The sequence below is a fragment of the Propithecus coquereli genome, unplaced genomic scaffold, assembly GCF_000956105.1.
Source record: "Propithecus coquereli isolate 6110/MARCELLA unplaced genomic scaffold, Pcoq_1.0 Scaffold4, whole genome shotgun sequence".
In the NCBI taxonomy this organism is placed as follows: Eukaryota; Metazoa; Chordata; class Mammalia; order Primates; family Indriidae; genus Propithecus; species Propithecus coquereli.
The window spans coordinates 7,286,283-7,311,718 of record NW_012149729.1 but is presented as its reverse complement, the minus strand read 5'-3'; the positions used below and the strand labels follow the sequence as shown (position 1 = coordinate 7,311,718).

Genomic DNA, 25,436 nt, shown 5'->3' with positions numbered 1-25,436 from the left:
AGAAAAGGTCTTTAAGCCTTCTCTTTCCTATTTGTCAACAAAAAGTGAAAAGGAAAATCAGGAATCATTTTCTTCTTGGCTTAAATGCATCCTTTATAAAGTAAGGTTGAGATGATTCTGTGGAGCTATCTTTTTGTTAAGACTGTCATACTCCCAAAGACTTTGTTCTTTTGTTGCTTAGATTAGTCAGTTTAGATATTCTTATAAAAATAAGGAGATTCGGTTTTAAGGATTGACTCTTTCTTGAGGTACTCAGAGAACTTGGGGAGCATAATAAAATAATCAAACCAGAATTTAAAGCAGAAGATTTTCAAGCAAAAAAAATCCCACCTCATTTTGGCCAAACTGTCATTTTATAGAAGTCTTCATAAATTATGTCAAGTTTTTTTTCCGGCAAATGAAGAATAGGTTCATTGTGTCAGTACCTGGGTCTCATTTTGGCTTCATCTTTTACTTCTCAAAAGCTATAAGAAAAGTGTTCCTACCAAAGCTGGTGGTGGCCACAGTGAGACTTTGCTGCTAGTGGGGCAGACATGCTGCTCTAGACAGAGCCGCCCCCTCCTTCCTCCTTAGGCAACTCTTTTCTGTTCAGGAAGCAGCAGCCTGAGGTCAATGAGTTTGCCAATCCACAGTCACTGACAATTGCCAAATCTGAATTTCCATCCAGTACAATCTATTTGGCTGGACAATGGCATAGTAGTTTTCAGGTATCACGTGGAAATGTTTAGTAGGCACTCTAAAAGAGCGAAAGGATTAAGTGAGGTTAAAAGGCTCAATGAAGGCAAATAGATGAGACTAAAAATAGTTTGATATGTCATAACTTCTCTCTAATCCAAATAGCAACATATATTTTGAGGGGTAAAATTGCAGCTTGGATCACTTGCTAATGTCATTCTTACTGCATAGACACTGCTTTCTGAATGGGAGGTAGAATAATGAATCCATTCATTATTAACAAAGATTTATTTATTTCTTAAGTGATTGCATGTTGCTAAGCCCTAGATGAGGAGGAATGGTTTGTACAGTCTATTGTTTGAGTACAACAAGGAATGCTTTGAACAAAGTTACTGTAATAGGCAGAATGGGTTTAACAGAAAGGCCATGAGACATGAGCTTCAGGTCCTCGCACTTGCCCTATACTTAATTTTTTTTTTTTTTTTTTTTTGAGACAAAGTCTCACTCTTTTGTCCGGACTAGAGTGCCACGGTATCAGCCTAGCTCACAGCAACCTCAAACTCCTGGGCTCAAGCGATCCTACTGCCTCAGCTTCCTGAGTAGCTGGGACTAGAGCATGCACCACCATGCCCGGCTAATTTTTTCTATATATTTTTAGTTGTCTGGCTAATTTCTTTCTATTTTTAGTAGAGACAGGGTCTCGCTCTTGCTCATGCTGGTCTCGAACCCCTGACCTCCAAGCGATCCTCCCGCCTTGGCCTCCCAGAGTGCTAGGATTACAGGCATGAGCCACCATGCTTGGCCTCTATACTTAATTTTATATGCATAATTTTGATTCTTTTTCTTAAGAAGAATCCTCTAAATTATTTAAGCTTCAGGCTGGATCCATCCCTGGTAGCAGCTGTGAATCTTTGTCTATAAAAACAAGTGTGCAAGAAATATGACTTTACTTTTGCAATAATTGAATTTATTTTCTATTTGAACACATATTCCTACTTAATGAAAGAAACAGTGTCAACAAATTCAGGGATCTTGCTGGGTTCTGAGTGGAGTTTACAGGATGCCAAGATACTGGGGATGAGGGATTATCTGGAGCTATGTTGTCCCTTGTCCATGCTTGCTGCCTTTGAGGCACTGATGTTTCTATCCGACCTAACAGTGTGTGGGCCAGGTAGATGGAGTCTTTGTCCTTCTTGTCCTCATTGTGAGCTCTCCCTTGATGAGTTTTCTCTCAGCTTCTTCCATGTCCCTGAGGGGTCAAAATATTTAAATTACTTGGCTTCCCCTCAACACTGCTCTGGAAAAACAGGGCAAGCTGAAGCTCTATCAATCTATGCCTAGACATGTCAAGCAACCATGACCACTCTATTGCTCCCTTATCCTGCCAGGCACTGGAAGCTTCTCTGCAGCATGCCTCTTTCCTGAGATTCACCTTGGAACACAGGAGGCACAGCCCTCCTGTGTTCTAAAATCATCCGAGTCTACATGAGGATAGAACCAGGATTTGGTAATAAGACGGAACTCCTTCCTAGAGGAACTGTTGTCTAAGCCTTTTTTTTTTAACCCCCATTTATGTGCAACCTTTCTCGAGTCAGATCATGGAGTGAGGAGAGTGGCTGCTTCTCATCTATCACAAAGTCATCTGTGGCTACTGTTTTTACAAACCACTATGCTTTGAGTCCTTCAGGCTTTGGTTTTGAAGCATAAAAGCCAATATTTATATGGCTTGAAATTTTTAAACTATCAATATCTGAGTTGAGTTTCAAAACTCATTTTTGAAACTTGAAAGACCAGAATTGAGTGTCTCTGCTCTGATTCTGTTGTGGCTTCTCCTTCCAGAGGCAGTGGAGGTAGAATGTCCAAGCTGGAAAGCCTGTGAGGTATAAGGAAATGGTTAGTAATTCATATTATTATCTGGCCACATCATCTATTCAGTGATGGCATTTTAGTGGCTATAAAACTGGCCATGATGCAAATGTCTGCACTTGCCACCTTTTCTTCCTATCAGAAAATGTTCTCATCCATTGAGTAGAATGAATGTCTGCTCATATACTGTGGATGAGTGCCCATTGTTAAGATGAAATATCATGTTCTCGATCAGGGTTATTTAACCACACTGTGGATAACAATAGTGTGTCCTGGGGTCACTTGAAGCAGCTAGATTATATGAAAGAGTATGAGTTGGGAAGTTTCATTTTCTAAATTTGGTAGGTACATTCCATTTGTTAAATTTAACCTTGTAAGTTCTGGATTCACCTTCAGTAGTGAGCATCACTAATGGAGAATGTAATTTGCAGTGCTCAAACACAAGTGCTCAGACAAAAAAAAAAAAAAAAAAATTGTATACTGCATTCATTCCAGTGCTGACAAAGCAGTAGTTTTGAAAGGCCTTATTTTCAAATAGCACTACATACAATTTTGAGTAGTTTAGATAGCACTATTTAAATGTTTTATTGAGTCTTCGGAAGTATTAAAATGTGAAGGATTTTTGTTATGTAGTGTCTTTCCTCTCTTGTTTTGCTTGACAAAAGATGAGTTTAGACTTCTTCACAGAATTGACATATGAAAATGTCATCTGTATTTTATAAAGTTAAACTACATTTGTGTATTTTCTTCAATGATTTCAAGAGAGAGATGGTATTCTTAGGCAGGATAAATATAATAAGATAACTTTAAGTGCATTTGAGCTATATCTCTGGCAGTTTTATCTCAACGGTAGTTACAATTCTAATTTGTCTTCCAGACCTTATTTAGATTAGTAGCTCTCTATGAAAATTAAAGACAGTGAAAATGTACAGTATGCTTTAATTAAAAATTAATCAAGAATGACTGAAAAAGGATTTAACCACCCCTGAAAGTCACTCATAATTCAGAATTGAAAATATTACATTTGGGAACAATAGTGAACATATGCCTTTTGCTTCCTCTGGAGTTATTTTTGATGGGTATGGGGTTTGGACCCCTTTCACTTCCGTTAATAGTGGGTTTGACTTCCAAAGATTCTTTTCTTGAATCTTGAATAAGTATGAAGATAATTTGAAGATATTTTCAAGATGAAGGAAACTGAAGCACAAAATCACTAGAAAGAAGAAAGAACTTCGCAAACACAGCAGGCTTAATCTATGTGAAAACAGGCAATACAATTAGAATTGCTAAGATGGAACTCTTTTTTTTTTTTATTTCAGCATATTATGGGGGTACAGATGTTTAGGTTACGTATGTTGCCCTAGTCCCCCCCTCCCCCCCAAGTCCAAGTTTCAAATATGTCCATCCTTCGGGTGGTGCACATTGCACTCTTTGTGTATGCAAATACCCGTCCCCTCCACCCTCCTCCCCCCTTAAGATGGAACTCTTAATATTCAATTCAGGATCAATATCTAAACTCCTCTGCTTTTCCACCAATCATTCCATACTAAAGATAAAGAATTTTTCCCCTTTCACCTGTTAATTTCATTCCTTTATTCATTTATTAATTGTTGAAATATATATTGGATAACTATTACATTAAATATATGCCAGGCTATTTTAAAAATCATATTCCAAGTTCCAATAAATCATAAGTGTTCAGAGAAATATGTTATTGTTAAAGAATTTAATTAAACACCTTTAAAAGTATTTGATCCCTTTTGTGTCTGTGCACGTTAAAGATATAGTTTATTAAATGTTACATGAATAGATTTATAAAGCAGATACATATTTAATTTTAAATATAACCATTATATACAGTCAACATTTTGTTTAGCACTAGAAATTGATATTTGAGTAATTTGGATAAAAAATGTAATTATTTAACTACAAATATATGCCAATGACTTAAATTTGGTTGAAGATTTTGGTGAAGTTATTGAAAATTGGCTAAGCATTATGAGTTCACTTACCACATGGCTGACATATAGAATTATAGTTAGTTATTAAGGTAGTTTGAGAGAAAAGCAAGAATCTTTAGTAGTGGTTTTGAGGTGTGGTACATTTCATTATAATACATCAGTTGTACAGCATTGTACAGTGCAGCTCATAGTAGAAATAAATTTTTCCTTTGACATCATCTATTCCCTTGAGAATAGTTTGGCTATTTATGTGTGGCTTGCATAACCGAGAATTAACTGATCACAAAAATAAATAGGCCCATACAGAGCCCATTTATATAAGTCCTAGTTAATTCTCCTTGCTAAGCTTTTAATTATATCCAATTATTTCCTATTAGTTCATGGAAAACTTTACAAATAACCAAGTGATGAGTAGCAAGTGCCACATCTTAACAAGTTGTTTTTTTGAAAATATTCAACTAATTATGAAATTCTTAAACAAACAAGTTCTTAAACAAAAATAAAATATTGTTATTTTTATTTCAGATGCGATCTGTGAGCCGAATCTTTAAGTTTATTGACATACCAACAGAAGAAGGTAAATCTACCAAGTCAATCAAACCATCCAAGGATTGCCAGCTCTCAAAAGTTATGATTTTTGAGAATCCACACGTGAAGAAAGATGACATCTGGCCCTCAGGAGGCCAAATGACTGTCAAAGACCTCACAGCAAGATATATAGACAGTGGGAATGCCATATTAGAGAACATTTCCTTCTCAATAAGTCCTGGCCAGAGGGTGAGATTTAAACACTGCTTGCATTGTTAGACCTGTGTTCAGTAAGTGAATCCCACTAGCCTAAGGCAATGTGTCAGTAGAATCCATTTGTAACACTACTCTTGTAGACTAGCACTGATATTGAATGTACATATTTCAAATTATTATATGGAGTCATTATTTTTCATATGAAATTGAATTTTCAGAGTCCTGAATCTATAAATAAGTCCATTTTAAATGTGATTGTACTTGCAGAATATCTAATTAATTGCTAGGTTACTAACCAAAAAAACTGTTAAACAAACCAAAGTTATAACATGTTTTAGATTTTCCATCTTGAAAATATCTTCCAATAAGAGAAATATCTTATTGCTAACTCAATCTAATGTTGTCTGCAATTTTATCTAATTTACATTCTGTCAAACAAGTGGTACTTTTTTTCTTAGTGTTTTTCAGTATGTTCGTTTTGTTTTTTGGAGTTTTCAACAGAATATAGATTATTTAATTTTTTCCAAATTACTTACTATATTTATTAAGCATAAATAATTGTACAGTGTTTCAAAGTGTTTCCTTATGGATCCCAGCACTGGGCTAAACACATAGAAGGAATTTAATATATACCGATCCTTGGAATTGATTGTTGGAGAAGGAGATTATCATTCTCTATATACTTTATGCTCTATAAACATAGTTTTATATTGTCTTCAAATCTCTTACTCTAGACTACTCTATAAATCTTGACAGGAATATTATATATTTTTCATTGATTTTCTTTTTTAATTGAAATAGAATAAAAGGGAGAGATTTCTTGTACAACTGAATTTAAAAACTTCATCTCTTTGCATTTAATTGCAAATAGAGATTTAAAAAAACCATATTGAGATGCAGCCTGTAAAGATGTTAGACCACCATCACTAATACCAACGTAGGAACAAACTGTTTTGCCAGTGAGTTTCAGATTATTCAATAAACATTGTACAAAGTTCTGTTAAATGAAGAAAAGTATAGGTTGAGCAAAAAGTCCCTGTGTACCATGCTAAATGGCTTAAAATGGAACGTTGGAAAATTTGATTCACCTTTTTGTCTTATAGTTAAGATGAATGAATTCTCATACCACTAAAATTAACCCTCTATATTTCTGTCCATCAAGAATGGGATTTGTTTTACTTTTTCTTTTCCTGAGGGAAAATAATTTTAAATGGAATACGTGGAAAGACTTTACATTTTATTTTATTTAAAAAAAAATTTTTTTTTCTCGTCAGGTAATGTGCTGACCTCAAAACAAAATTTGAGGGAGGCACATCTCACCCATGCGTATGAGCTCCCAGTCATCACGCTTATGAACGACAGAAGGATCAGATTTTACATTTTAGATTGAATATTTCCCTAGTATTAAAATGGGGATGTTTGTGCATATTTGGAATATATTAGAGTCCTGATGAAACCTCTGACATTTTTGACATTTTTTTGCTTCATTATTGAACTCAGAGAGATGTTGGTTATGCATTGGAAATGTGTAAAATTAATGATTTGCCTTGGCTCCTCCCTTTCATTGGAAAAAGCACAGTTAATTACTCTGTTTTGCTTTACACATCAATGAATACCATAGGCAGCTAAGAATGTCTTTTTGGGTGGTCACCAAGATGGACGCCAAAAGTGTTACCATGGATATAACAATACCAACAAGTAGGCTGATAAAAACCAGAGTGGTAAGCCTTGGTAAATTGACTTTCTCTCGTGGGATATCCTCCTACCCTTTTGCTTTACTGATGCTAATTTGCCCACTAAATTAAATTCAACCAAGCCCTAAATAGAGTGACAGAATTTTCAGAATCCTCATCACTGTGGGAAGTTTTCCTTATGTGAGAGTAGTAATCAGAGATGTAGCAAAACGAGCAAGAAGTAATATACTCAGGCATTTAATTTTCTCCGAACCTATATATACAAAACAGACCACGTGTGTTCAGTAACTGCCCACTGCAAGGCACTCTCTAGGGGAGTTGAAAATTACATAAGGCTAGGGATCATGCCATCTGTTGAAAGACAACAAATTTAGTTTAAGCATCTCAATTGGCTTTGTGATTCTAGAATTAGGTAACACGTCATTCCATAAAATAAAATAAGTGTTCCAGTTAATAGAGCAGAGGAGGTTGGCTTTGTAGACAGAAAAAGGGCTAAAGAAAGCAGAAACACAGAACAAAAAGTAGATTGGTCATTTCAAAGTTACTTTCCTTGTAAGGTGGAACAAGGAGATTGAACAATAGAAAAATAACCGATTGGTTAGCATCAGGTTACTTCAGGTTAAGGATTAAAATACAGAGAACTTTATTTATCAAGCCCATTGAAGATTGAAACTGGCCTTTTTGGGAAATCAGGTTGTTATCTCTCTCTCCAGATTTCTCAGAAGGCCAGATAACAAGTTAGTTTCTGTTTGGTGAGTGTGGGTAACTCCATTTTGAATATTAGTCATGTCTGCTGGGGCCTGGTACAAGAGTTTAATCCAAAACAGTGGCTTCCTATATTTTTTGTTTAACACATTGGAAGAGGGACTCTAATGTTTATTGAGAGCTTATCATGTCCTAAGCACTGTTTAAAGACTTTTATTTGCTATCACATATGATCTCATTGTAACCCCAAAGGTAGATATTATTACCCTTCTTTGGCACAATGGAGGAAACTAAGGTTCAATTAGGTGAGTGAGGAAACACGAATCTTAAACCCAGATCTGTCTGACCTCAAAGTCCTTTTTCAGCAGATGCCATTGCTTCTCTTAAGAAGATGGAGGAGCAGAGGTCTGGAGAGAGAGAGAGAGAGAGAGAGAGAGTGAGGGAGAGAGAGAGAAAGTGTCTGTTCCAGGAGATGATAATCTAAAAGGGAAAATGTAAGATCCAGTGAGACTTGAGACAGACTTTTATGAAGATAACAAAGCTTAAGTTTAGAAAGGCCTTCATTTGCCTGAGCCACCTTCCAAAGCCATTCCTATACCTAATTTTGTATTTATAATTTTATAATCTTTATTCTTGAAAAGAGCCCTCCCTCCAAATTTATAAGCTTCCGTACCTCAAAAACCTTGATATGCCTTTGAATAAGAGATACAGGTAAAACGCTGTGGGAATTCAGAGGAGGAAGCAGTTAGCATATCAGTTGGCAGAGAGTTGGGCTATTCAGGGAAGGTTTTATACAGGAAGTGGCATTTAGAATGAGACTTTGAGACTTGAACTGTGTATTTGAACAAGTAAAGGTTGGTGAGGAAGGGTGCTTCAGGCAGAGGGCATATACATGTATACTTAAATATATACATATATATATGATTGCATACGTAGTTATAATTATTATTTTGAACAAACTGTTATCCGTGAGATGAGATCAATTAATAAGAAAAATAAAAGTACTAATTTTCCCTCATTTATTCATTCTCCATTATTCTTCCTTTCTTTATGTAGATTAAAGTTTTTGACCGATATTATTTTCCTTTTCTCAGAGAAACTTCTTTTAACATTGCTCAATAGGCAGGTCTACTGACAACAAATTCCATCAATTTTTGTTTGTCTGATAAAGACTTTATTTCTCCTTCACTTTTGAAGGATAATTTCACAGGGTTTAGAATTCTAGCTTGGTGGGTTCTTTCTCTCAAAAGTTTCAAGTATTTTCATTCCACTTTCTTCTTGCTTGCATGGTTTCTGAAAAGTTAGATGTAATTCTTTTCTTTTCTATAGGTAAGATATTTTTCTTCTGGCTTTTTTCAAGATATTTTTCTTTGATTTTCTTCAGTTTGAATATGATATGCCTATGCGTAGTTTTTGGCATTATTCTGCTTGGTTTTCTCTGAGCTTCTTGAGTATACGTTATTGTATCCGACACTAACTTGGGGAAATTCTTAGTTATTATTGTTTCAAATATTTCTTCTCCTTCTAGTATTCCCGTTACACCTATGTTATACTTTTTGTAATTATTTCACAGTTTTTGGATATTCTGTTCTTTTTTTCAGTCTTTTTTTTCTTTGGTTTTCAGTGTTGGAAGTTTCTATTGACATATTCTCAGGCTCAGAGATTCTTTACTGAGCCATGTTCAGTCTACTAATGAGGCCATCAAAGACATTCTTCATTTTTGTTACAATTTTTTTTTTTTTTTTTGAGACAGAGTCTTGCTCTGTTGTCTGGGCTAGAGTGCCATGGCATCAGGCTAGCTCACAGCAACCTCCAACTCCTGGGCTCAAGCAATCCTTCTGCCTCAGCCTCCTAAGTAGCTGGGACTACGGGCATGCGCCACCATGCCCGGCTAATTTTTTCTATATATTTTTGGTTGTCCAGCTAATATCTTTCTATTTTTAGTAGAGACAGGGTCTCACTCTTGCTCAGGCTGGTCTTGAACTCCTGACCTTGAGTGATCCTCCCTCCTTGGCTTCCCAGAGTGCTAGGATTACAGGCGTGAGCCACCATGCCCGGCCTACAATTGTTTTTGATCTCTAGAATTTCTTTTGATTCTATCTTAGAATTTTCATTTCTCTGCTTACATTATCCATCCGTTCTTGCATATTATATAATTTTTCCATTAAAGCTCTTTGCACATTAATCAGTTGTTTTAAATTCTTGATCTATTGATTGCAACATCCCTGTCATATCTAAGTCTGGTTCTGTGTCTTTGAAGTGTGTTTTTTGCCTTTTAGTATGCCTTGTAATTTTTTGTCAAAAGGTGGACATAATGTGCTGGATAAAAGGAACTGTAGTAAACAGGCCTATAGTAATGTAGTGGTAAGGTGTGTTAGATGGGTGGGAGAAGCACTCTGTGATCCTTTGATTAGACCTTTGTCTTTTTGTGAGCCTGTGCCTTCGAGCTGTGAACTTCACAAGCACTTCTCAGCTTTTTCATGCCCTTAGACAGGACAGAATGGCTAGAGGGGGATGGGGTCCAGTTATTTCCCTTCCCCTAGGTCTGTTAGGCTCTGGAAAAACCCCTAATAGGTTAGGCATGGTAAAATAGTTTCTCTGGAGGTCAGGCCTGCAAAGAGTAGCAGAATACTCTGGCATATTTCAAAATGTTTACTTTTCCTCTCTACCTGCTAGAAACATTAGGGAATTTTTCTCTGATCTTCAGTGTGAGAACCAGGTAGGGCTTCTGGAGGCAAAATTCATAAAAGTACAGAGGTCCTACCATGCTTGGGCCCCTTGGAATTTTCTTACTCTCAGACTTGTCTACACTGAGTCTCCAATAATTTGTCAGTTACATTTTAGGTTTTCTTACCCTGGTACTAGATCCCTCAGAGGTTTCTACTTGTTGGTTTCTGTCCTGTAAGTTGTAATTCTCTGTATCTGCTTGCCTGTCTCTTCAGTTTTGGGGGAGGCAATAGTTTGCTCTGTGACCTCACGTCTCTGTTAGGTCTAAACAAGTTGTTGATTTTTCAGTTTGCTCAGCTTTCTCCTTGTTGTTAGGATAGAGTGGCCACTTCCAAGCTTTGTACAAGCCAGACTGGAACCTGGAAGTCCTGTTTTTAATTTTTTTATTCCTTTGCCTAGCACATTAGGTAATGTCTTAATAGATTTTAAGTGAATGAATGAATGAGTGAATGAATGGCTTATACATATTTGTAAGTCATACGCTTCCTTAGACTAGGAATTGATTCTTAAAATGTCATTCTGAGTAGGTCTCTTAAGAATGTCATTTCTGGGCCAAGTGCGGTGGCTCACGCCTGTAATTCCAGCACTTTAGGAGGCCAAAGGAGGAGGAGTGCTTGAGTTAAGGAGTTTGAGTCCAGCCTTAGCAAAAGCAAGACCTACAAAAAATAGAAAAAGTAGCCAGGCATGGTGGTACTCCATTGTAGTTCCAGCTACTCAGGAGGCTGTGGCAGGCTATAACTCAATCAACTGAGCCCAGGAGTTTGAGGTTGCAGTGAGCTATGATGACACCACTACCCTCTAGCTGGGGTGACAGAACAAGAGCCTGTCTCAAAAAAAAAAAAAAGTCATTTCTACTGCCTTGTCTTTAAAACATATTAACAGCATCTTGCAAACTATTACTATATAGGATGCTCCAAACATACTTATATGCTGAATTAAAAAGTAGACTTAAATTTAGTATACCGTTTTGGATATCCAGAAACATTGCAAACTCAGCTGTGGGCTAATTACTCTTCTTGGGGGTGGGGGAAGCAGTTGAAAATTAAGGGCTTAAGTGGGTATCTCATTTCATTTTTAATGGATCTCCGTACCCTTGGCTATATGGTGAATAGGTGAAAAAAATCAATATTTTGTGCAGAAAAATTATTCAATCTTCATATTAAAACACTTTGTCCATAGCAATTACTTTAGGGAAGAGATGTCGTTACTTTATTTGCTCTTAATTGAGGGCTTTAATTCACAGAACCTATACTTTAAAGATTTTTATTTTCAAAGCATGAGAAATGTAGCCATTATTTCACAACTGTTACTTTAAAAATCTATTTTTCTTTTTAATCTCAAATACTTTTCTTTCTTTTCTTTTCCCTTCCCTTCCCTTCCCTTCCCTTCCCTTCCCTTCGCTTCCCTTCCCTTCCCTTCCCTTTTTCTTTCTTTCTTTCTTTCTTTCTTTTTTTGAGGCAGGGTCTCGTTCTCTCCCCCAGGCTGGAGTGCAGTGACAGGATCATATCTCACTGCAGCCTTGAACACCCGGGCTGGGACTACAGGCACACACCACTAACTTCAAATAGTTTTTTCTTAAAAGCTTTTGACTTTTTGTCTGAATTTTAATAGCCAGATCACCTTCCTCCAACTAGAATATCTTTTTTTTCTTTTCTTTTTTCCTCTCAAAATGTAGGCTTGGATCTTAATTTGGAGTCAGGTTCTTCATTATAAACCTGGACTTATCAAAATTCCTCAGAGGATATATTGCATATAATACTGGACAGTTCTCTGATTAAAACGATATTTAATAGTACTTTAAGATCTTTCGTATGAATTTAGCTGCTTTCTCCATTTGTAGTCCTTTCAAAATACTATGCCAGAAATAATTTACAAGAATATCAAGAGTTCAGATCATATCAGCACAATCACCTAAGTGCCTATTTGATTTATTAAACATATGCCCCATTTTTTGACTTGATAAAAATAGGTGTTAAGTAGTTGAATCATTCAGTAACTTATACTGGGTTTATGGATGGCATCTCAAGACTGTTTTATTAACAGATTTATGAACATATAAAACATTCAATTGTAATCACCTTGTAGATCTAAATTTCACTTGACTTGGCATCTTGATTTCTGGAAATCACAAGGAAGTGAAAAATAATTACAAGAGGTTTTCATTTATTACACTATTAAAATGGTGAGTAAGACACCCTGAAAGGAATGCACTGAGACAGTTCTATTCATGGAACAATACAATGCAATTACAGCTAGCACCAAACTTAACACTGTTTAACTCTCTACATAATATTTTGATTTATCTTGATCCAAACTTCTCAGGGAGGAGGTGCGTTGAAGTTACCAGAAAATACTGACTTAGAATTAGAATATGTCTTTAAAAGCTTCTTTGCCGGAAGTACTCTAGCCTTACTCAACAGATCACTGAGAAGCCTGGAAAAACAAACCCCGGAAAAGAATTATTATGTGCCAATTATATAAACATAGGTAAAACCCAATGTGATTCCTAGCTGTTGAAAAACACGTCAGACATAATGCATTACCAACAGTTTAATGATATAAGGAAACCAGAGCAATAGCTAAAAAACTTTAAAGCTAAAGAAAAGATTTACAAATTGCCTCTTGATCCAGTCTTATCCCAACATAAAAACTGAGTTCCCTAAAGATTTCAGTATTTGTTTCTGAAGGAAAGGGAATGTGGTCATTTATCTAATCATCATTAGAACCCTGACTAATGATACAGGGATTTAGATCTCAAGGCACTTTCACCAAAAATTCTGGATATGATTAACCTTAGAGCAAACCACTTCCACCTGTGGAACTTGCTTTTCTTCTCTTCCCCCATACCTCACCCTTGCTGAGCATATTCAGATTGCTTATACAAAGCTTTGCTGTTGTGTTTGAAAAGTCATGACATACAGTGAATGGGCTTGTGCAACAAGGGCCGATTCAGAAATGGAAATGTGCATATGAAATTTCACAAGATTTTAAAGTTAAGAGTTGATCCGGTAATTGACCAAAATTGACTGAATCCATTTACTAATATTTATTAGATCAGATAAATACATTTGTTCTTTTATCTGATCATCCATTCATCAATCCTTCCATCAGTCCTATCCGTATCCCTCAGTCAATCCAAATATTAATATTTATTGAGCACTTTATGTAAACCAAGCACTATGCCAGGTGCTGTGAATTCAATGGAAAACAAGATAGAGTACCCTGCTCTTGTTGAACTTATGTTCTTAGGGTGAAGATAAGCAATAATCAAGGAAAAATACATAAAATAATAACCGTGATTATTACTATGAATAAACTCAGCAGGGTGTTGTGCATAACATTTGGTTGATCTGGTTTTCTCAGTTGTCTTGGAGAACAAACTTGTGAAAGTCCCATTGTAGGGCTCTTACGATGGATAGGAAGACAACTGTGTTATTATTGTTTACCATCGTATCCCAAAGGCCTAGTTCATCACCAGCTTCCTAATAAGTGGTCTGTGAGGTATTATTATTATTTTTTGTTATCCTAAATATGGAAACTTTTAAATTTTTTATTGATATATCATAGTTGTATATATCTTTGGAATGTGAAAATTTTACAAGTATTCCCTTTAAAATCATAAACCTGATATCCATGCCCCCTATCTAATTTCTACTCAGCAATGTGGTAGAGGTCCTAGCCAGTGCGATAAGACAATAATAAATTCTAGGCATTAGTATTGAAAAGGAAGAAATGAAATTGTCATTATATTCAGATGATACAATTATTAATTCTTTTTTGAGACAGGGTCTTGCTATGTTACCTAGGCTGACCTTGAACTCCTGGGCTCAAGCAATCTTTCTACCTCAGCCTCCCAAGTAGCTGGGACTACAGGCATGAATAAATTATTGTTATTATTATTTAGGTTTGTTATATACTCTAAAACATTTACTGTGGTTCATGCACTAGTTCTAGTTTACAAACTGTTACTGGTCTGTGATAAGATAAGTATAGAAATTGAGAGTAAACATTTAGAAATCCATTTTTATTATACATTTTTTAAAGTACTAATTTACAGTGAATTGGAAATTAAAAAATAAAACAAAACCGTCCTTCACCACAGATAGTTGAAAAGTACTACTTTAAAAGATCATTTGCTCAGCTATACTATAAAAAGGCCAAATGATTAAAAATATATATATTAATAGGAATGATGTAAGGCAGTGGTCCCTGACTTTTTGCCACCAGGGACCAGTTTCATGGAAGACCATTTTTCCACGGACAGGGTGGGAGAGAAATGGGTTTAGGATGGTTCAAGTGCATCCCATTTATTGTGTGGTCAAACCTCTCCACTAATGATAATCTGTGTTTGCAGCTGCTTCCCAGCACTAGCATCACCGCCTCAGTTCCGCCTCAGATCATCAGGCATTAGATCTCATAAGAAGCATCCAACTGAGATCCCTCACATGTGAAGTTTACAGTAGGGTTTGTGATCCTATGAGAAACTAATGATGCCGCTGATCTGAGAGGAGGTGGAGCTTATGCGGTGATGCGAGGGATGAGGAGCGGCTGTAAATGCAGATGAAGCTTCTCTGGCTCCCCACCCTCCCTGCTGTGTGCCCAGTTCCTAACCAGCCACGGATGGAGGTTGGGGACTGCAGATTTAAGGGGAAGGTAATGAACAGTTATTCAGTGCCAACAAATGTCAGGCAGTTTATTTAATGGTCAACTAATGACTGCAGGAATGTTCTACTGTGTTCAAAGCACCTTCAAGTGCTGGCTTCTGAGCTGACGTCAGAACACAGAGTTGGGGCTGTCTGTGGGCCACTCACAGTACTACACGATGTTCTCATTTCCATGCTATGCTCTTACCATTTTTAGGTAACAAGAATAGTTTTTTTCTTTTCCTTAATATCCTTTTTGCTTCCCAAAATTCCTATCTTGCCAATCAGGGTGGATGTAAGAATTTGATTTGACAACTGTCTAAAATGCTAGTCCACTGAGGCGTGGTAAGCCTTGGTTGAACCTGCCTTCTCTGGGAAGATACTGCTGCCTGAACATATTCTTGTTTATTGTCAGGCCTGAACTTGACATAATTAACCTATTGGGGACAGTAATGTTAAATATTACTGTCTAATATACTAAATATTAGAACTATTTCAGATTAATTAACTTTCAACTCATATCCACTTTGGGGACTATATCAAGCTCCAGGTCTCTGCTTCTGGCTTGAGAAGACACTATCTTTGCTTGTCTTTAATGCAAAATGGACGTTTTCAATCTTTAGTAAAGGTCAGTGATAAATGAAGCCAGCATCGGGGGTCCAATTTATTATTGCCAGTTTCTCTATCCTGTTCCAGCATTGCTCTTTACCATGTGTCAATGTTGGAGTGTTCAGAAAGGTTTGAATGAGTAAGTGAAAATCTGATGACAGGAGAAAATATTCAGTGGTTTTTATTGAAGTCCAATGCTGAATTACATTTATGGCATGGTATCTGAATGTCACAGGAATAATCCCATCACTTTTACCTTACAGGTGGGCCTCTTGGGAAGAACTGGATCAGGGAAGAGTACCTTGTTATCGGCTTTTTTGAGACTACTGAACACTGAAGGAGAAATCCAGATTGATGGTGTGTCTTGGGATTCAATAACTTTGCAACAGTGGAGGAAAGCCTTTGGAGTGATACCGCAGGTGAGCAAAAAGACTTAGCCAGAAAAAAGCAACTGTATTGCATTTTTACCTTTATTTGACACTTGTGCTCAAGAAATTCACATTACCCTGCAAAATATATTTGTGATGCATTGCCATCTTTTTTCTTCAATGCAGTCTTTTCATAGGCATAAAAAATTTTCTGAAAATTTGAGATTTTATGTTACTTATATTTATTGAAATGTTCATAGTTTTGATAGCATTTCCCAGAAGACAGTCTGCAGCAGGAGCCTGGGGCTTTTGTGTTTACCAGCTTTTTTTCCTCCTGCTTCAGTGGTCTGAGCTCCAACTTAGCAGTCACAGCAGGTTGAGAAATGCTTTGCAAGCCCATAAAAGATGCTCCTGAAATAACAAACACTTGGAAGCATGAGCTAGTGGAATTGAAAATAGAAAGTGTAATGATTGTTTTTTGTTCTTTGGATAGGATGAACCATGTCAGATTAATCTGTAGCTTCTTTTTTTAAATGTCACTCTTTGATTTGAGTCACAAAGGATCTTTAGCCTCACTGGCTTGGTATCATTCTATCTGTGTTATTGTGCAAGAGCACTTCTTGTATATGAGAGAAATAGCAATGGTTCCAGTTTAAAATGATCTAAATGGAGACCAAGAAATATCTTTACTGGGACCAAATCTGAAAGGCATTTATTGTATTTCTGCTAGTATTTGCTCTCATCTCTCTGGGCATATTCACTGTTGTAATGATCATTTTCCTCCCTTTGTACTAATGGGCACTGAATCCCTTCCACTGCCATGGTTCTTTCTAACACTTCTCTACTTTTAGCACAAAATTAAAATGCCAGGAGCATCTCCAGGTAGATTGACTACAAATCTAGACCAAGAAAAAAGCTCGTATTTCTTGATAGATTACGTTTGTGAAACATTGCTCCTTTCAACTAATGGGCACTAAATTTTCTAACTGCTAGACTGATGCTTTTAACTCACTTGTGTAGACTTTTGCTATGCTGCCAGAAGCTTAATCCTGGTTGGAGTTTTGAAAACAGTATTGTTTCTAGGGAAAGAAAAAAGGGATTGTCTGATACTCTACAGATAAAGAAACACTGGAAATACAAGTATCCCAAGGTGATAGCACTAGGCAACATAAAAATGTTGAAAAACATAAAATAGAATCAGAGAACTTGTCAGAGAAGTGTTGTGATTCAGTTTAACCTTAGTCTTTTGGTCCCATTTTTAATTAAAAACAGCGAGACTTTTAGGTTTTGTTGTTCTTGCTCACATAAATCTGCCCTTACACTAAGCTAAGCTTTAAAAATTAATTTCAGTTTCACTGGAAATCCTTTAGGGTATCTGCCACATGGTGGAGAGGTTTTTATTTTATTGCAGGCTCTACTTAGGAATCTAAATATGCAAGACCTGAAGGAAGACTGAGTGGGCCAGAGTTATGAAAATTCTTTGTCTTGCCTTTCTGTCAAAGTGAATATTCCAAATTTGCCATTTTTCATTTTCCCTCTTCTATAGCTTCAAGATTTGTATAAACTAAACAAGAAATACTTTCAAAGATTCCTTCAGAAATGCTTGATGATGCTGATATAGATGCTTCTCATGTATATGTTTATGATCCTGGTTTATGAGATTGTCTTTTAGTATTATAAGCACATCTTTAGATAGAATGTACTATTTTTTCCACTGTGACAATTTTTTTTGTTTTATCTTGTTTTTTGAGACAGAGTCTCACTCTGTCATCCAGGCTAGAGTGCAATGGCATCATTGTAGCTCATCGAAACGTCAAACTCCTGGGCTCAAGCCATCCTTCTGCCTCAGCCTCGTGAGTACCTGGGACTGCAGACACATGCCACTGAGCTGAGCTAATTTTTTCTATTTTTAGTAGAGACAGAGTTTGCTCTTGCTCAGTCTGTCTCGAACTCCTGAGCTCAAGCAATGCTCCCACCTCAGCCTCCCACAGTGCTAGGATTACAGGCATGAGCCACGGCACCTGGCCCACTGTGACAATTTTTGAACATTATGTGAATGCCCAAGAAAATATGTGAGGGCAAACTCCTCATATATTTTTGATGTCCAAACCAAGAGATGCTTTTATTTTTCTAACTTTTCTGTGAAAGTTCAAATTAAGTAATTTTTTCCTTTCCTGGAGTTTGATCTTTAAAAAAAAAGGAAGAAAAATCCAAGGAGAGCTATTTTTATTTGCTTTTTTTCTTTCTTCCATCTCCCAGACCTTGTGAGGGCATAGTTCTGATGATCTCTGACATTGAGACATTAGAGATCTCTGGATCAATTAGTCACTTGTTTTCAGACACATGAAACAGGAACTTTGAATAAGAAACTTCCTCTCTTTCTAATAGTGATCCTGAGACACCAGCTGTGGAATCACAAGATGCCATTGGTTTTGGCAAGTCCTTGCAGTTTTTTTGTTTTTTTAATGTTCTTCCCTCCTGTAAGCTAGAAAGCAGTCTTGGAGACTGTGCCAACTTAGAAGACAGACTATTGTGTACGTTTCCAGGTAGAGCCTCCCTTAATATGTTCTACTTTACCTGTGATCTATGAGGTCATGAAAAGGAGACAATGAGGCTTTTAGTCAGAGTCACATTGATTTAGGTAATTCGAACACCAAGACTTAAGATGGTTCATTAGCCTTTAATCTTAAGTGCTTAATTCTTAAAAAACAGAAAAATAATTTTTAAATGTATTTTTAAAGCTTTGGTTACAAGTTTGAAAGACTGCAAGCTATTCTGAGGAAATGACTAGGCTTATTCTTGCAATGAGACTTTATGATCTGAAAATAATCTGTGCTCACACGACTTCCACCACAGAATTGGGGCATCTTTGGCTCTGTGGGCTATGAGATGGGGCCAAAACATGTATCTGTAGATCTGAACGATGAAGTCAGGGGTGTAGCAGTTCTCATTCAGTTTTATAATTAACAATTTAATAATTAGTTATCAAACCCCATCTGCATGCTTAAAATTATAAGTATTACAGCTTCGTAGTTATGCGAAAGGTATAGCTAGCACTTGTCCTTGATCTGTCACCGTGAGGTCCCAATCCAACCTCTGAGCTTCTAACGAGAAGCTCAAAATTACATTCATTGTCATAAGTCAAAGATCAAAGGAAGAAAGAATGTAACCAAAATGGTAAATTAAATATAGGTAGTTAAATGTAGTCATGGGTCAAGGCATGGGCTAGTCAGGGAGTGCTGTGGATAATGGTGAGGGAAAGGCCAGCCCCAAGCGCTCATGTCCCCACTCCGCCACATCAGTGTGTCCTTCCTTTTTTCCTGCTCCCACTGCTGTGTCTTTCTCCTATCTTTTTCCTTGTGTCCCCCCATATATGTTGCATACAAATTAAACTTTTTAGAGCAACATTTAGGTTTTTCACTCCAGCCCCAACATTCTACTCCCATGTTCCAGTCCCACATAGGATCTAGAACCTTGTTTATAAATCTCTCCTGGCATTTTTGAAATGTCTTGTATTAGAAGTTCTCATTCAGTTATCTGTGGATTTGTTTCTTTCACTGAGTGTTGTAAACACTTTGCAGACATTCAGTTAAGGAAGCAAGATTTAAACACAAGATCATCAACAATTGAAACAGATGAGCAAAAAGAATATAATAGAAGTGCTAAATGAAACATATATTTTTTTCCCTTACTATTTTTTTAATCTCTTACAGAGTGGATAACACAATAGCTTCCATGATAAGAATTCAATATACATTGTTTTGTGCTGAGTCACTAAATGCTTGATCTCTTTTACGAGGGATTGTAGTTCTACCAGTATCTGGATTTTAATCTGTATGTCTTAGGCAAGTCACTTAATTTCTCTGTGATTCACTTTCCTTGTCCATAAAGTTAGTATAATGGTAGTAACTACTTCATTGCGTTTTTGTGAGGACTGAATGAATTAATACAGGTAAAGTACTTAGACTCCTTCCTGGTACATAGTAAGTACAATATACTGTATTGTAGTGGTGGTTATTATGTATAGTTCCTTGAGGACAAGGGATCTTGTCTCCTCCTTGGATTGGAGGTATATAATACAGGAATGAACAGTGTGGACAATTTCACAAAGAGGATGATAATTAAGGTCAGCCACAAAGGGTCATAAAACTTGTAGATTTTAGAAAGTTTGAGGGCATTGAGGTACGGAGATGGTATTCCAGGATCCCTGACAGGAAGATTATGTACAAGTACAAAGATGGGAACTGAAAACATTGGGATGCAAAGGGTCAGGGGAGGCCACATGTTAGGGAGTATTAGGAGAAAGAGGGAAAAACATGCTAAGTACCAGCATGGTCCAGTGAGGCGTGGGTTGACTCTTTCTGAGTGAGAAAGAAGCTGGTGAAAGGGTGGTAGAGGATCATGCTGCTGCTGGTGGTATGTGGAGGATAGACCTGGGGAAGCAGCAGGAGAAGCAGGGACGTGGGCTATGAAACTCTCCAGCTGTGATGTGACAAGAGTCTAGACTAAAATGAGGACAGTGGGGAGGTGCAGTGCTGAATTCAAGGGTGAAGAGAAATTTAACTGGTGTGGAAAAAAGTATAACACAATGGTATTGCTTCTGAGCCAAAAATTTTAAATTTTTGATAATTTGGTCTGGACAAGAAAACATTTTTTATGCTACCTCTGAAAATGTGTATACTAGAAGTTGTAGTATAAAAAAGTTGTGAAGCATTAAATAATTTTACAGGAAACAGCTTGTATATCTTACATGTAATTTACATACAAATATATGATATGTACATTGATATTATAAAATTATTTTGTATTTGTTATAAATCTTATTTGCCTGAGGAATATTTTATTCATCTTGTCCTAGTTAGTAGCCATTCTCAAAAGCAAAGCAGGTAGGGTGCAGTGGCTCACATCTGTAATCCCACACTTTGGGAGGCTGAGGCAAGAGGATTGCTTGAGGCCAGAAACTGAAGATCAGCTTGGACAACATAGTGAGACCATATCTCTACAAAAATAAGAGAAATTAGCCAGCCATAGTGGCATGCATCTGTAGTCCCAGCTATTTGGGAGGCTGAGGCAGGAGGATCACTTGAGCCCAGGAGTTTGAAGTTACAGTGAGCTATGACATGCCATTGTACTCTAGCCTGGGTGACAAAGCAAGACCCTGTCTCAAAAAAAAAAAAAAAACCAAACAAACAACAAAAGAAACCCAAAGCAACACTTATTTGTTTTTTCCTAGCAATACTTATTTTTAAACATTCTCTAATGTAATGTTAGGATCTCGATTTGTTTACATTGGATAGATTTTTATTATATAGATTCAATTTATAAGAAAATGTTGCTGACATTGTTAAAAAGGAAGATAAAACCACTGTGATACTTATAAGCATTTAGGCCATGCCACGTTTTAATAGACCTATGCATGATATATGTGTATATATGTGTGTGCGTGTGTATAAATACATTCCTTCTGAGCTACAACAAAACAGCACTATACACTTAAAGGTAAAGAGTCATTCCTCCCGCTTCTGTAATTTATATTCTATTCAGTCACCACAGTAGCCAAATTGCTTTTTTGTTTTTCATTTCACCTCCAATGCTAAAGCATAATGCCTGTTGCAGTAATGCGTGACCAGCTCTAAGAACTCCATGTAGGCTCAGCTGTTTCCACTGAGTTGAGTCGAGTTGAGGAGTCAGCCTTAGCAAAGACATTAGTCATGTGGTGAATAATGGTGCTCTTATTCTTCCTTGAGTTTCAAGAATTGTTCTTTATACCATACATGACGTTAAATAAATATCAAATATTTACACACTCTAACGTTCCTATTAGTGAACAGTTTCTTAGAGATAAGGCATCATTGTTATGATTGATAGTTTAAGGTATATTTTTTGCTGCACAGTCAGTCTGAATGTAGCACATTGGACAAGCCATGTAATCTTCCAGGGTTTTGGTTGTTTCATTTGTAAACTGGGGAAAAGGACTTACATGACCTCCAAGGACCTTTAAGCTTTAGAGATGAGTTTGTGGAAAATTCAAACAGTTTATAAAACAGAACTAGACACCCACTGGCACCCTTGGAAGCAAGAGAGTGGCAGATACTATTTGTAATACAGAAGTGGAATGTCTGATTAATTGTATAAAATTGAATTCTAACCAAACCAGTTTGTTCAGTTAATTCCTTTTTTAAATTACAGGAGTACTTACTCCATTACCTTATGCTAGACAATAAATTATGAACAAAAGATCTACAGAATTTATGAATGGTATCAAATCTACCACACCTAAAACTTTTTGACATCTAATTTCAACAAACAGATTTCTTTCTTCATAATTTTTAAAATATATATCTATTTTAACTAAAATTAATATATGATATATTAACATACATTTGATAGGTATTTGATATAAATTATTAGACTACAGTATTATGAGTAAAGGTTAGGCAGACCATTTCCCAAGCAATTATAAAGAAGGACTGAAGTTTTAGTGGGTTCTTAGTATAATTCCTTTAAATACTGTGATACTTATAAATATTTTGGCCACTTTTTAATAGAACTATACATGGTGTGTATGTGATATGTGTATGTATGTCTGTATGTGTATACACACACACACACACATATATTTTTGTTTCCCTTCTGAGCCAAAGAATCCCAGTAGGTTGTAGTAGCTATTCTTTTAGAAGGAAGAAGAATAACATGTGCTGAACTCTAACTTTGATATTTTTATATTTTTTACTTTTTATTTTCACATCAGTTAATTCATTCAGGCAACATTTATTGAACATACATTATGGACAAAGTTCATGCTAATGACAAGGTATAGAGCAAAGTTATGGTCTAGTAGGATAGGTGGACATTAAAAACAAAATGCTCACAGATACATATATAATCTTAATATTCACTATAAGCTATGAAAGTACAGTATAGAAGTTATAAGACCATACATTGGGAGACCTTATTTAGTATTAAGGATCAGGAAAGATGCCCCTGATGAAGTGACATTTAATTTGAACCTGAAGGATGCAGTTGGCCACAGGGAGGATGCAGGGGATGAGATTCCCAAGCAGAGAGAATCCAATGTGCGGAGAAGCTGAGGAAGTGAAAGAAAGATGGTGTGGCTGCAGTAAGAAAGGGAGTGGGGCGGAGGAGGGCACTGAGGGAGCCAGAGGTGTAGAAGGGCAAAGTCAGGGAAGATCTTGGAGGCCATCTTGGAAATGTTGCATTTTGCCCTGAGTATAGTGGAAACCCTTTGAAGGTTTTGTAAAAAGTTAATGAAATGATCCATTTTATGCCTGTAGTGAATTGCTTTGGTTGCTAAATGAGAATGGAGGGGAAAGGAAGCAAGAATGAAAGAAATCAAGTAGGAAGCTCTGGCTGTGGTCCAGAGGGGATGATCCATAGGACAGATGATTCGTTTTATTTGGGAAGATCAGGGAGAAAGATAAGTCATGGACAATTCCCAAATATCTGGCCTGAAGAAATGAAGACATCATATACTGAGATGAGGAAGCCTAGAGGTAGAGGAAATTTAAGGAGAAAGGTGGCATGTCCCTATTTAGCAGAACATGGAGACTCAAAGAAGCTGAGTTCCCGTTCATAGACACACCTTCCAGGGCAGAAGCGCATTACTGTGGCATCTTTGCAAGCTGCGTTGCCTTTCCAAAATAAACATTTCTATTTGTGTGCTTCCTTTGGATATATAAGTCTCCTTGGAAGTTACAAAGAGGCTGTAGCCCGCATGAACCCCTTTGACTCGGGTCCTGCATAGGAGGAGGAAGCTGACCTCTCCGGGAACCGAGCCTGTGGCCAGAGGGATGGATAACAGTGTTTAATAAAGAATATGCCGCTACGGGCTGACGGGCTTTTTATGCATTCACCAGACTGGTCCTGCCCAGCCTTTAATCCTTCCTGAGTTCCAACTAGGTAGAAAAAAAACTGCTCCACAAAGGACTTGAGATATTTTGCTGTGGTGGTGAGGAGCACGGGTTTGGAGACAAACACTCCTGGGTCTGAATTCCAGCTCCTACTGTCTACTAGCTAAGTAACCTTGGGCAAGTTTACTTCTTAGCCTTCTCTCTCAGTCTAAGGCAATTTGTGAAAACTATGGCTTCAAGAAATTTAGTTTTTAATTCCCCTTAGTGGATGTTATTAACCAAAGGCAAAATGGAAAAAAGCAAAGAAAAAATTATTCTAAATGTTAACATCAAAAATCTTTTTTCAGGTCACCCATATGCACAGAGAGAGACCTAAATATATTATTATTATTTCATTAGCATTTCACAATGAAACAGAAGTTTTCTTTCAAAATATTTTTTAAGCATATAGGTAGACATAAACTAGACAGGGGTGTAGCAAATAGAGTGTCTCAGGGGACAGCTGTGCCAGGTTCATTGCAGAGAATTAGATTGTCATTTTGTCACCTCACCAGGATCAGTCTCATCGGCCTCTCTTCTGTAACATGCGTTCAGTTAAACAAATATTTTATTTCTGATCTTTCATTGATTTCTAAGTTGTGGCTCTCTCCTGTGCCTGTCTGGTCGGATAAGTAGAGGTGTGCCTTGGTTTATAGATGAGATAAATGTGTGTGTGTGAAAAAGTATAAGTTAAAGCAATTTCAAAATCCCTTAAGAAGCTAGATATGGCAAAGAAACTCAAGGAAAATATGTTAACAAAACAGGTATTTGTTCTAACAAGTTAATTATAACTCATAAACTTACATTTTTAACTTTTAAATTTTATATTTGCCTATAATAAGGAATATTACTAGGAATAAAAAAATTTAATTTTCCACAATTTACCATTATCTCAATTTCTTTATTCTAAAGATACTGGGATTAGAAAAATGTTGACAAGGGGCTTCAAACATTGCTATAATATTTTGTTTCTTAAAAACATGATACAAAACAAACATGATAAAATATTAAAATTTAAGAAAACTATATGGTAAGTATATGGGTGTTTGTTACAGTATTTTAAAATATTTTTTCTACTAGAAATATTTTACAGTACAATAAGGGAAAAATAAAAAGATTTCTAGGTTATTCACATTTTCTTCTTTTCTTTGTTGCTATAGAAAGTGTTTATCTTTTCTGGAACATTTAGAAAAAACTTGGATCCCTATGAACAGTGGAGTGATCAAGAAATATGGAAAGTTGCAGATGAGGTAAGGATGCTAACTGAAATAATTTTGAAAGAGGTAGCTCATACATACATGATTGTCATAACAGATCATTCTATATGCTTTCTGTATGTGCATATATGTGTGTGTGCACAACTTTAAAATGGAGTACCCTAATATACCTGGAGTACCTACTACTTTTGATTGGACCTATCCCACTCCTCAGTGGTAAGGCTCTACTATCAGGCTCTGTCTTGGTCCATTCAGACTTCTATAACAAAATATAGATTGGGTGGCTTATAAACAATAGCTATTTATTTCTTACAGTT

General features: G+C 36.5%; 1 protein-coding gene across 1 annotated transcript in view; it reads left to right on the top strand.

Annotated features, from left to right (window-relative positions):
• The window catches only part of CFTR (cystic fibrosis transmembrane conductance regulator (ATP-binding cassette sub-family C, member 7)), a 141,760-nt gene that overhangs the window by 104,702 nt on the left and 11,622 nt on the right, over nt 1-25,436 (top strand). The window contains exons 20-23 of the mRNA XM_012652736.1: nt 574-707; nt 5,028-5,279; nt 15,888-16,043; nt 25,063-25,152. Of these exons, the coding sequence (XP_012508190.1) occupies nt 574-707; nt 5,028-5,279; nt 15,888-16,043; nt 25,063-25,152 (632 nt within the window). The remainder of the gene's footprint in view (nt 1-573; nt 708-5,027; nt 5,280-15,887; nt 16,044-25,062; nt 25,153-25,436) is intronic.